Source organism: Pseudophryne corroboree, chromosome 7 (assembly GCF_028390025.1).
Source record: "Pseudophryne corroboree isolate aPseCor3 chromosome 7, aPseCor3.hap2, whole genome shotgun sequence".
Lineage (NCBI taxonomy): Eukaryota > Metazoa > Chordata > Amphibia > Anura > Myobatrachidae > Pseudophryne > Pseudophryne corroboree.
In genome coordinates, this window is record NC_086450.1 from 28,116,556 (window position 1) to 28,128,423 (window position 11,868).

An 11,868-nucleotide genomic window follows, 5' to 3' on the forward strand; every position below is an offset into this window, starting at 1 on the left:
CCATGGTCCTTACGGAGTTCCCAGCATCCACTAGGACGTCAGAGAAAACGGCACTTCTCTGCATGCGTATGCGGCAGCATGCGCGACGTACTAATACAACGAACTAGTTTCACACAGGGTCTAGCGAAGCTTTTCAGTCGCACTGCTGGCCGCAGAGTGATTGACATGAAGTGGGCGTTTCTGGTGTACAAAGAAGATCGGTGCTGGGCGATGGATTTAATGAAGAATCCATTCGCACAGCCGATCGCAAGGAGATTGACAGGAAGAAGGCGTTTGTGGGTGGCAACTGACCGCTTGCAGGGAGTGTCTAGAAAAACGCAGGCGTGTCCGAGCGTTTGCAGGGATGGATCCTGACGTCAATTCCGGGACCGGACAGGCTGAAGTGATCGCAGCTGCTGAGTAAGGTCAGAGCTACTCAGAAACTGCACAAACTCTTTTTGTACCGCTCGGCTGCACAGGCGATCGCACACTTGCAAAGCTAAAATACACTCCCCCGTGGGCGGCGACTATCTGATCGCAGCGCTGCAAAAAATAGCTAGCGAGCGAACAGGTCTGAATTAGGCCCATAGAGTAGTGATCAGGAGTGTGGTGTACAGAGGACATAGGCCCTCATTCCGAGTTGATCGCTCGCTAGCTACTTTTAGCAGCCGCGCAAACACATAGTCGCCGCCCACGGGGGAGTGTATTTTCGCTTTGCAAGCGAACGCCTGTGCAGCCAAGCGGGACAAAAAAGTTTGTTGCAGTTTCAGAGTAGCTCTGGACTTAGGGGGTAATCCCAAGTTGATCGCAGCAGGAAATTTTTTAGCAGTTGGGCAAAACCATGTGCACTGCAGGTGTGGCAGATATAACATTTGCAGAGAGAGTTAGATTTGGGTGGGTTATTTTATTTCTGTGCAGGGTAAATACTGGCTGCTTTATTTTTACACTGCAAATTAGATTGCAGATTGAACTCACCACACCCAAATCTAACTCTCTCTGCACATGTTACGTCTGCCCCCCCTGCAGTGCACATGGTTTTTCCCAGTTGCTAACAGAATTCCTGCTGCGATCAACTTGGAATTACCCCCTTAGTCGCTGCGATCACATCAGTCTATTTGTGCCCGGAATTGACGTCAGACACCCGCCCTGCAAACGCTGGGACACGCCTGCATTTTCCTTACCACTCCCAGAAAACGGTCAGTTGACACCCATCAACACCCTCTTACTGTCAATCTCCTTGCGATCGGCTGTGCGAATGGATTCTTCGTTAATTCCATCGCACAGCACCGATCCTCTTTGTAGCTGTATGACGCGCCTGCGCATTGAAGTGCATACGCAGTAGTAACCTGTTCGCTGCGCTGTGAAAAACGACAGCGAGCGATCAACTCTGAATGGCCCCCATAGAGTAGGGATCAAGAGTGTGGTGTACAATGGACATAGAGTAGGGATCAGGAGTGTGGTATATAGAGCACACAGAGTAGGGATCAGGAGTGTGGTGTACAGAGGACACAGAGTAGGGATCAGGAGTGTGGTGTACAGAGGACACAGAGTAGGGATCAGGAGTGTGGTGTACAGAGGACACAGAGTAGGGATCAGGAGTGTGGTGTACAGAGGACACAGAATAGGGATCAGGAATGTGGTGTAGAGGACACAGAGTAGGGATCAGGAGTGTGGTGTACAGAGGACACAGAGTAGGGATCAGGAGTGATGTACAGAGGACACAGAGTAGGGATCAGGAGTGGTGTACAGAGGACACAGAGTAGGGATCAGGAGTGTGGTGTACAGAGGACACAGAGTAGGGATCAGGAGTGTGGCGTACAGAGGACACAGAGTAGGGATCAGGAGTGTGGTGTACAGAGGACACAGAATAGGGATCAGGAGTGTGGTGTACAGAGGACACAGAATAAGGATCAGGAGTGTGGTGTACAGAGGACACAATGTAGGGATCAGAAGCGTGGTGTACAGAGGACACAGAGTAGGTATCAGGAGTGTGGTGTACAGAGGACACAGAGTAGGGATCAGGAGTGGTGTACAGAGGACACAGAGTAGGGATCAGGAGTGTGGTGTACAGAGGACACAGAGTAGGGATCAGGAGTGGTGTACAGAGGACACAGAGTAGGGATCAGGAGTGTGGTGTACAGAGGACACAGAGTAGGGATCAGGAGCGTGGTGTACAAAGGACACAGAGTAGGGATCAGGAGCGTGGTGTACAGAGGACACAGAGTAGGGATCAGGAGTATGGTGTACAGAGGACACAGAGTAGGGATCAGGAGTGTGGTGTACAGAGGACAGAGTAGGGATCAGGAGCGTGGTGTACAGAGGACACAGAGTAGGGATCAGGGGTGTGGTGTACAGAGGACAGAGTAGGGATCAGGAGTGTGGTGTACAGAGGACACAGAGTAGGGATCAGGAGTGTGGTGTATAGAGGACACAGAGTAGGGATCAGGAGTGTGGTGTACAGAGGACAGAGTAGGGATCAGGAGTGTGGTGTACAGAGGACACAGAGTAGGGATCAGGAGTGTGGTGTACAGAGGACACAGAGTAGGGATCAGGAGCGTGGTGTACAGAGGACACAGAGTAGGGATCAGGGGTGTGGTGTACAGAGGACAGAGTAGGGATCAGGAGTGTGGTGTACAGAGGACACAGAGTAGGGATCAGGAGTGTGGTGTACAGAGGACACAGAGTAGGGATCAGGAGTGTGGTGTACAGAGGACACAGAGTAGGGATCAGGAGTGGTGTACAGAGGACACAGAGTAGGGATCAGGAGCGTGGTGTACAGAGGACACAGAGTAGGGATCAGGAGTGTGGTGTACAGAGGACACAGAGTAGGGATCAGGAGTGGTGTACAGAGGACACAGAGTAGGGATCAGGAGCGTGGTGTACAGAGGACACAGAGTAGGGATCAGGAGCGTGGTGTACAGAGGACACAGAGTAGGGATCAGGAGTGTGGTGTACAGAGGACAGAGTAGGGATCAGGAGCGTGGTGTACAGAGGACACAGAGTAGGGATCAGGAGTGTGGTGTACAGAGGACAGAGTAGGGATCAGGAGTGTGGTGTACAGAGGACACAGAGTAGGGATCAGGAGTGTGGTGTACAGAGGACACAGAGTAGGGATCAGGAGTGTGGTGTACAGAGGACACAGAGTAGGGATCAGGAGTGGTGTACAGAGGACACAGAATAGGGATCAGGAGTGTGGTGTACAGAGGACACAGAGTAGGGATCAGGAGTGGTGTACAGAGGACACAGAGTAGGGATCAGGAGCGTGGTGTACAGAGGACACAGAGTAGGGATCAGGAGTGTGGTGTACAGAGGACAGAGTAGGGATCAGGAGTGTGGTGTACAGAGGACACAGAGTAGGGATCAGGAGTGTGGTGTACAGAGGACACAGAGTAGGGATCAGGAGTGTGGTGTACAGAGGACACAGAGTAGGGATCAGGAGTGTGGTGTACAGAGGACACAGTAGGGAGCAGGAGTCTGGTGTACAGAGGACACAGAGTAGGGATCAGAAGTCTGGTGTACAGAGGACACAGAGTAGGGATCAGGAGTGTGGTGTACAGAGGACACAGAGTAGGGATCAGGAGTGTGGTGTACAGAGGACACAGAGTAGGGATCAGGAGTGTGGTGTACAGAGGACACAGAGTAGGGATCAGGAGTGTGGTGTACAGAGGACACAGAGTAGGGATCAGGAGTGTGGTGTACAGAGGACACAGAGTAGGGATCAGGAGTGTGGTGTACAGAGGACACTGGGCCTAATTCAGACCTGATTGCTAGGCTGCATTTTCGTACAGCGTGCGATCAAGTCTGAACTGCACATGCACCGCAATGCGCAGGCTCGTCGGCCCGCAGCAACGGACATCATCGGGCAGCGACGGGATGTGCGAGAAAAGCGATCGCACGGGCGATCGCAAGGTGACTGACAGAGACCGTTTTAGAGGAGTGTCCGGAAAAACGCAGGCATGTCTAAGCGTTTGGAAGGAGGGTTTCTGACGTCAGCTCCGGCCCCGATCATCTCACTGGAAAAGTAAGTCCTGGGCTGTGCAGCTCTCCTGCACATGCGATCGCACCCCGGCACAGCAATTTCCCCCTCCCCCTGTAGGCGCGACTACCTGATCGCAGGGATGCAGATATCGCACCCTAGAGATCAGGTCTGAATTAGGCCCATAGAGTAGGGATCATGAGTATGGTGTACATAGCGCAGAGTAGGGATCTGAAGTATGCTGTATAGAGGGCACAGTAGGGATCAAGCGCAGGGGGGCACAGAGTAGGGATCAAGCGCAGGAACACAGGGTAGGGATCAAGCGCAGGAACACAGGGTAGGGATCAAGCGCAGGGACACAGGGTAGGGATCAGGCGCAGGGACACAGGGAAGGGATCAGGTGCAGGGGGACACAGAGTAAGGATCAGGTGCAGGGGGGCACAGAGTAGGGAGCAGGGGGCACAGGGTAGGGATCAGGCTCAGGGGACACAGGGTAGGGATTAGGAGTGGTGTACAGAGCACACATAGTAGGGATCAGGCGCAGGGGGCACGGAGTAGGGATCAGGCGCAGGGGTCACAGAGTAGGGATCAGGCGCAGGGGGCACAAAGTAGGGATCAGGCGCAGGGGGGCACAGAAGGGATCAGGTGCAGGGGGGTACAGAAGGGATCAGACGTGGGGGGGCACAGAAGGGATCAGACGCAGGGAACAGAGTAGGGATCAGACGCAGCGGGCAGAGTAGGGATCAGGCGCAGGGGACACAGAGTAGGGATCAGGCGCAGGGGGCAGAGTAGGGATCAGGCGCAGGGGGCAGAGTAGGGATCAGGCGCAGGGGGCAGAGTAGGGATCAGGCGCAGGGGGCACAGAGTAGGGATCAGGCGCAGGGGGCACATAGTAGGGACAAGGCGCAGGGGGGGCACAGAGTAGGGACAAGGCGCAGGAAGCACAGAGTAGGGATCAGGTGCAGGGGGCACGGAGTAGGGATCAGGCGCAGGGGCACAGAGTAGGGATCAGGGGCAGGGGGCACAGAGTAGGGATCAGGGGCAGGGGGCAGAGTAGGGATCAGGGGCAGGGGGCACAGTAGGGATCAGGCGCAGGGGGGACAGAGTAGGGATCAGACACAAGGGCCACATTTAGGATTAGGCACAGGGTAGGGATCAAGTGCAGGGGGCGCAGGGTAGGGATCAGGTACAGGGGCACAGGGTAGGGATCAAGTGCAGGGGGCACATAGTAGGGATCAGGCGCAGGGGGCACAGAGTAGGGAATAGGCGCAGGGGGGCACAGAGTAGGGATCAGGTGCAGGGGGGGCATAGAGTAGGGATCAGGGGCAGGGGGCACAGAGTAGGGGTCAGGCGCAGGGGGGCGCAAAGAGTAGAGATCAGGGGGCAGGAGACACAGAGTAGGGATCAGACGCAGGGGGCACAGAGTAGGGAATAGGCGCAGGGGGCACAGAGTAGGGATCAGGTGCAGGGGGGCATAGAGTAGGGATCAGGGGCAGGGGGCACAGAGTAGGGGTCAGGCGCAGGGGGGGCATAGAGTAGGGATCAGGGGCAGGGGGCACAGAGTAGGGATCAGGGGCAGGAGGCATAGAGTAGGGATCATATGCAGGGGCATAGAGTAGGGATCAGATGCAGGGGACACAGAGTAGGGATCATATGCAGGGGCACAGAGTAGGGATCAGGCGCAGGGGGCACAGAGTGGGGAACAGACGCAGGGGGGCACAGAGGAGGGATCAGGTACAGGGGGGCACAGAGTAGGGATCAGGCACAGGGGGGCACAGAGTAGGGATCAGGGGCAGGGGGCACATAGTAGGGATCAGGGGCAGGGGGCACAGAGTAGGGACAAGGCGCAGGGGCCACAGTAGGGATCAGGCACAGGGGCCACAGTTAGGATTAGGCACATGGTAGGGATCAAGTGCAGGGGGCGCAGGGTAGGGATCAGGTGCAGGGGCACAGGGTAGGGATCAGGCACAGGGTAGGGATCAAGTGCAGGGGGCACATAGTAGGGATCAGGTGCAGGGGCACAGAGTAGGGAATAGGCGCAGGGGGCACAGAGTAGGGATCAGGTGCAGGGGGGCATAGAGTAGGAATCAGGGGCAGGGGGCACAGAGTAGGGGTCAGGCGCAGGAGGGCGCATAGAGTAGAGATCAGGGGCAGGAGGCACAGAGTAGGGATCAGACGCAGGGGGCACTGAGTAGGGAATAGGCGCAGGGGGGCACAGAGTAGGGATCAGGTGCAGGGGGGGATAGAGTAGGGATCAGGGGCAGGGGGCAGAGTAGGGATCAGGGGCAGGGGGCACAGAGTAGGGGTCAGGCGCAGGTGGGGCATAGAGTAGGGATCAGGGGCAGGGGGCACAGAGTAGGGATAAGGTGCAGGGGGCATAGAGTAGGGATCGGGGCAGGGGGCACAAAGTAGGGATCAGACGCAGGGGACACAGAGTAGGGATCAGGCGCAGAATACATAGAGTAGGGATCAGGCGTAGGGGGCACAGAATAGGAAGCAGGGGGGCACAGAGTAGGGAGCAGGGGCACAGAGTAGGGATCAGGAGCAAGGGGCACAGAGTAGGGATCAGTCACAGGGGACACAGATTAGGGATCAGGCGCAGGGTGCATAGAGTTGGGATCAGGCGCAGAGTGGCAGAGTAGGGATCAGGCGCAGGGGGCACAGAGTAGGGATCAGGCACAGGGGGCACAGAGTAGGGATCAGTCGCAGGGGGGCATAGAGTAGAGATCAGGTACAAGGGACACAGAGTGGGGATCAGGCGAAGGGGAGCACAGAGTTGGGATCAGGTGCAGGGGGCAAAGAGTAGGGATCAGGCGCAGGGGGGGGCACAGAGTAGGGATCAGGAGCAGAGGGGCACATAGTAGGGATCAGGCGCAGGGGACACAGAGTAGGGATCAGGCGCAGGGTGCAAAGAGAAGGGATCAGGCGCAGGGTGCAAAGAGAAGGGATCAGGCGCAGAGGGGCGGAGTAGGGATCAGGCGAAGGGGAGCGCAGAGTTGGGATCAGGTGCAGGGGGGCACAGAGTAGGGATCAGGCACAGGGGGCACAGAGTAGGGATCAAGTGCAGGGGGCACAGAGTAGGGATCAGGCGGGGGGCACTGAGCAGGGATCAGGCACAGGGGACACACAGTAGGGATCAGGTGCAGGAGGCACACAGTAGGGGTCAGGCGAAGGGGTGCACAAAGTAAAAATAAGGCATAAGGGGGGGCACAGAGTAGGGATCAGGCGCAGGAGGCACAGAGTAGGGATCAGGCGCAGGGGTGGGCACAGAGTAGGGTTCAGGCGCGCGGGGGGGGGGCACAGAGTAGGGATCAGGCACAAGGGGCACAGAGTAGGGATCAGGTGCAGGGGGCAGAGTAGGGTTCAGGCGGGGGGGGGGGGGCAGAGTAGGGATCAAATGCAGAAGGCACAGAGTAGGGATCAGGCGAAGGGGAGCACAGAGTAGGCATCAGGCGAAGGGGAACACAGAGTTGGGATCAGGTGCAGGAGGCACACAGTAGGGGTCAGGCGCAGGGGGCACAGAGTAGGGATCAGGCGCAGGGGGCACAGAGTAGGAATCAGGCGCAGGGGGCACAGAGTAGGGATCAGGCGCAGGGGGCAGAGTAGGGATCAGGCGCAGGGGGGCACAAAGTAGGGATCAGGCGAAGGGGAGCACAGAGTAGGGATCAGGCGAAGGGGAGCACAGAGTAGGGATCAGGCACAGGGGGCACAGAGTAGGGATCAGGCGCAGGGGGCACAGAGTAGGGATAAGGCGAAGGGGCACAGAGTAGGGATCAGGCGCAGGGGACACAGAGTAGGGATCAGGCGCAGGGGACACAGAGTAGGGATCAGGCGCAGGGGACACAGAGTAGGAATCAGGCGCAGGGGGCATAGCGTAGGGATCAGGCGAAGGGGAGCACAGAGTAGGGATCAGGTGCAGGGGGCACAGAGTAGGGATAAGGCGAAGGGGCAGAGTAGGGATCAGGCGCAGGGGACACAGAGTAGGGATCAGGCGGGGGGCACTGAGCAGGGATCAGGCACAGGGGACACACAGTAGGGATCAGGTGCAGGAGGCACACAGTAGGGGTCAGGCGAAGGGGTGCACAAAGTAAAAATCAGGCATGGGGGGGCACAGAGTAGGGATCAGGCGCAGGAGGCACAGAGTAGGGATCAGGCGCAGGAAGCACCGAGTAGGGATCAGGCGCAGGGGTGGGGCACAGAGTAGGGTTCAGGCGCAGGGGGGGCCACAGAGTAGGGATCAGGCACAAGGGGCACAGAGTAGGGATCAGGTGCAGGGGGCAGAGTAGGGTTCAGGGGGGGGGCAGAGTAGGGATCAAATGCAGAAGGCACAGAGTAGGGATCAGGCGAAGGGGAGCACAGAGTAGGCATCAGGCGAAGGGGAGCACAGAGTTGGGATCAGGTGCAGGGGGCACACAGTAGGGATCAGGCGCAGGAGGCACACAGTAGGGGTCAGGCGAAAGGGCACAGAGTTAAAATCAGGCACAAGGGGGAGGGGGGGCAAAGAGTAGGGATCAGGCGCAGGGGGGGGCGCACAGAGTAGGGATCAGGCGCAGGGGGCACAGAGTAGGGATCAGGCGCAGGGGGCACAGAGTAGGGATCAGGCGAAGGGGAGCACAGAGTAGGGATCAGGCAAAGGGGAGCAGAGTAGGGATCAGGTGCAGGGGGCACAGAGTAGGGATCATGCGCAGGGGGTCACAGAGTAGGGATAAGGCGAAGGGGCACAGAGTAGGGATCAGGCGCAGGGGACACAGAGTAGGGATCAGGCGCAGGGGACATAGAGTAGGGATCAGGCGCAGGGGGGCATAGAGTAGGGATCAGGCGAAGGGGAGCAGAGTAGGGATCAGGTACAGGGGGCACAGAGCAGGGATCATGCGCAGGGGGTCACAGAGTAGGGATAAGGTGAAGGGGCAGAGTAGGGATCAGGCGCAGGGGACACAGAGTAGGGATCAGGCGCAGGGGAGCACAGAGTAGGGATCAAGCGCAGGGGGCACAGAGTAGGGATCATGCGCAGGGGGGCACAGAGTAGGGATCAGGCGAAGGGGCACACAGTAGGGATCAGGTGCAGGAGGCACACAGTAGGGGTCAGGCGAAGGGGGGCACAAAGTAAAAATTAGGCACAGGGGGGGGCACAGAGTAGGGATCAGGCGCAGGGGGCACAGAGTAGGGATCAGGCGCAGGGGGCATAGAGTAGGGATCATATGCAGGGGCACAGAGTAGGGATCAGATGCAGGGGACACAGAGTAGGGATCATATGCAGGGGACACAGAGTAGGGATCATATGCAGGGGGCACAGAGTAGGGATCAGGCGCAGGGGGCACATAGTAGGGATCAGATGCAGGGGACATAGAGTAGAGATCAGGCGCAGGGGGCACAGAGTAGGGATAAGGCGCAGGGGGGGGCGGAGTAGGGATCAGACGCAGGGGACAGAGTAGGGATCAGATGCAGGGGACACAGAGTAGGAATCAGATGCAGGGGGCACAGTAGGGATCAGGTACAGGGGGCACAGAGTAGGGATCAGGCGCAGGGGGCACAGAGTAGGGATCAGATGCAGGGGACACAGAGTAGGGATCGGGCGCAGGGGGCAGAGTAGGGATCAGGCGAAGGGGAGCACTGAGTTGGGATCAGGCACAGGGGGCACAGAGTAGGGATCAGGCGCAGGGGGCACAGAGCAGGGATCAGGCGCAGGGGGCATAGAGTAGGGATCATGTGCAGGGGGTCAGAGTAGGGATCATGCGCAGGGGGTCACAGAGTAGGGATCAGGCGAAGGGGCAGAGTAGGGACCAGGCGCATGGGGCACAGTAGGGATCAGATGCAGCGGGCACAGAGTAGGGGTCAGGCGCAGGGGGCACACAGTAGGGATCAGGTGCAGGGGGCACACAGTAGGGATCAGGCGCAGGAGGCACACAGTAGGGGTCAGGAGAAGGGGGCACAGAGTAAAAATCAGGCACAAGGGGGGGCACAGAGTAGGGATCAGGCGCAGGGGGCACAGAGTATGGATCAGGCGCAGGGGGCACAGAGGAGGGATAAGGGGCACAGGGATCAGGTGCAGGGGACAGAGTAGGGATCAGATGCAGGGGGCACAGTAGGGATCAGGCGCAGGGGGGCACAGAGAAGGGATCAGACGCAGGGGACAGAGTATGGATCAGATGCAGGGGATACAGAGTAGGGATCAGGCGCAGGGGGCACAGAGTTGGGATCAGGTGCAGTGGGCACAGAGTAGGGATCAGGTGCAGGGGGCACAGAGCAGGGATCAGGCACAGGGGGCACCGAGTAGGGATCAGGCACAGGGGTCACAGAGTATGGATCACGCGCAGGGGTCACAGAGTAGGGATCAGGCGAAGGGGCACAGAGTAGGGATCAGGCGCAGCGGGCACAGTGTAGGGGTCAGGCGCAGAGGGGCACAGAGTAGGGATCAGGCACAGGGGGGCACAGAGTAGGGATCAGGGGCAGGGGGCACATAGTAGGGATCAGGCGCAGGTGGCACACAGTAGGGATCAGGCGCAGGAGGCACACAGTAGGGGTCAGGCGAAGGGGGGCACAGAGTAAAAATCAGGCACAAGGGGGGGCACAGAGTAGGGATCAGGCGCAGGGGGCAGAGTAGGGATCAGGCGCAGGGGGCACAGAGGAGGGATAAGGGGCACAGTAGGGATCAGGCACAGGGGGCACAGAGTAGGGATCAGGCGCAGGGGGCACATAATAGGGATCAGGCGGGGGAGGGGGGCACAGTGTATGGATTGGGCGCAGGGGGCACAGAGTAGGGATCAGGCGGGGGAGGGGGGCACAGTGTATGGGCTGGGCGCAGGGGGCACAGAATAGGGATCAGGCGCAGGTGGCACAGAGTAGGGATCAGGCGGGGGAGGGGGGCACAGTGTATGGATTGGGCGCAGGGGGCACAGAGTAGGGGTCAGGCGGGGGAGGGGGGCACAGTGTATGGACTGGGCGCAGGGGGCACAGAATAGGGATCAGGCGCAGGTGGCACAGAGTAGGGATCAGGCGGGGGAGGGGGGCACAGAGTAGGGATCAGGCGGGGGAGGGGGGCACAGTGTATGGATTGGGCGCAGGGGGCACAGAATAGGGATCAGGCGCAGGTGGCACAGAGTAGGGATCAGGCGGGGGAGGGGGGCAAAGTGTATGGATTGGGCTCAGGTGTGTGCATGGGGAGATGGCTGGGCACAATGCTCTCCTGATTCCTGGGTCAGGCAGGGTCGGGGGTGACGGCCGGGTCAGGGCGGCTCTCCATGCGATCCCGGAACAGAAGTCAGCATGGAGTACGTGTGCCACATGCGGGCACAGGGTGGGTGAGGGGCGGGGAAGGGGCACAGGACGCCGCGGTACATCGGGCTGGGGGCCTGAGATCGGTATTTCCGGGACACGTGACCAAGCTATCCCCCCCCCAATCTGCACCCCACATTCTCCCCTACTATCCCTTCGTCTCACCTTCAGCCTGTCCGTGGCCGGGAGCCGCCTCCTGTCCTGACCCGGAGAGGGCGGGACCCTCACCCATGTACAGTGCCGGCCTATCTCCTGCACTACAGTGTACACTCACACCATGTACAGTGCCGGCCTATCTCCTGCACTACAGTGTACACACACACCATGTACAGTGCCGGCCTATCTCCTGTACTACAGTATACACACGCACCATGTACAGTGCCGACCTGTCTCCTGACTACAGTGTACACACACACCATGTACAGTGCCGACCTGTCTCCTGACTACAGTGTACACACACACCATGTACAGTGCCGACCTGTCTCCTGACTACAGTGTACACACACACACACCATGTACAGTGCCGACCTGTCTCCTGACTACAGTGTACACACACACCATGTACAGTGCCGGCCTGTCTCCTGTACTACAGTGTACACACACCATGTACAGTGCCGTCCTGTCTCCTGTACTACAGTGTA

General features: G+C 58.7%; 1 protein-coding gene across 1 annotated transcript in view; it reads right to left on the reverse strand.

Annotated features, from left to right (window-relative positions):
- The window catches only part of STEAP3 (STEAP3 metalloreductase), an 87,194-nt gene extending 75,635 nt beyond the window's left edge, over positions 1–11,559 (reverse strand). The window contains exon 1 of the mRNA XM_063932835.1: positions 11,393–11,559. Coding sequence (XP_063788905.1) covers positions 11,393–11,459 — 67 coding nt within the window. The 5' untranslated portion in view covers positions 11,460–11,559. The remainder of the gene's footprint in view (positions 1–11,392) is intronic.
- Positions 11,560–11,868: the final 309 nt, after the last annotated feature.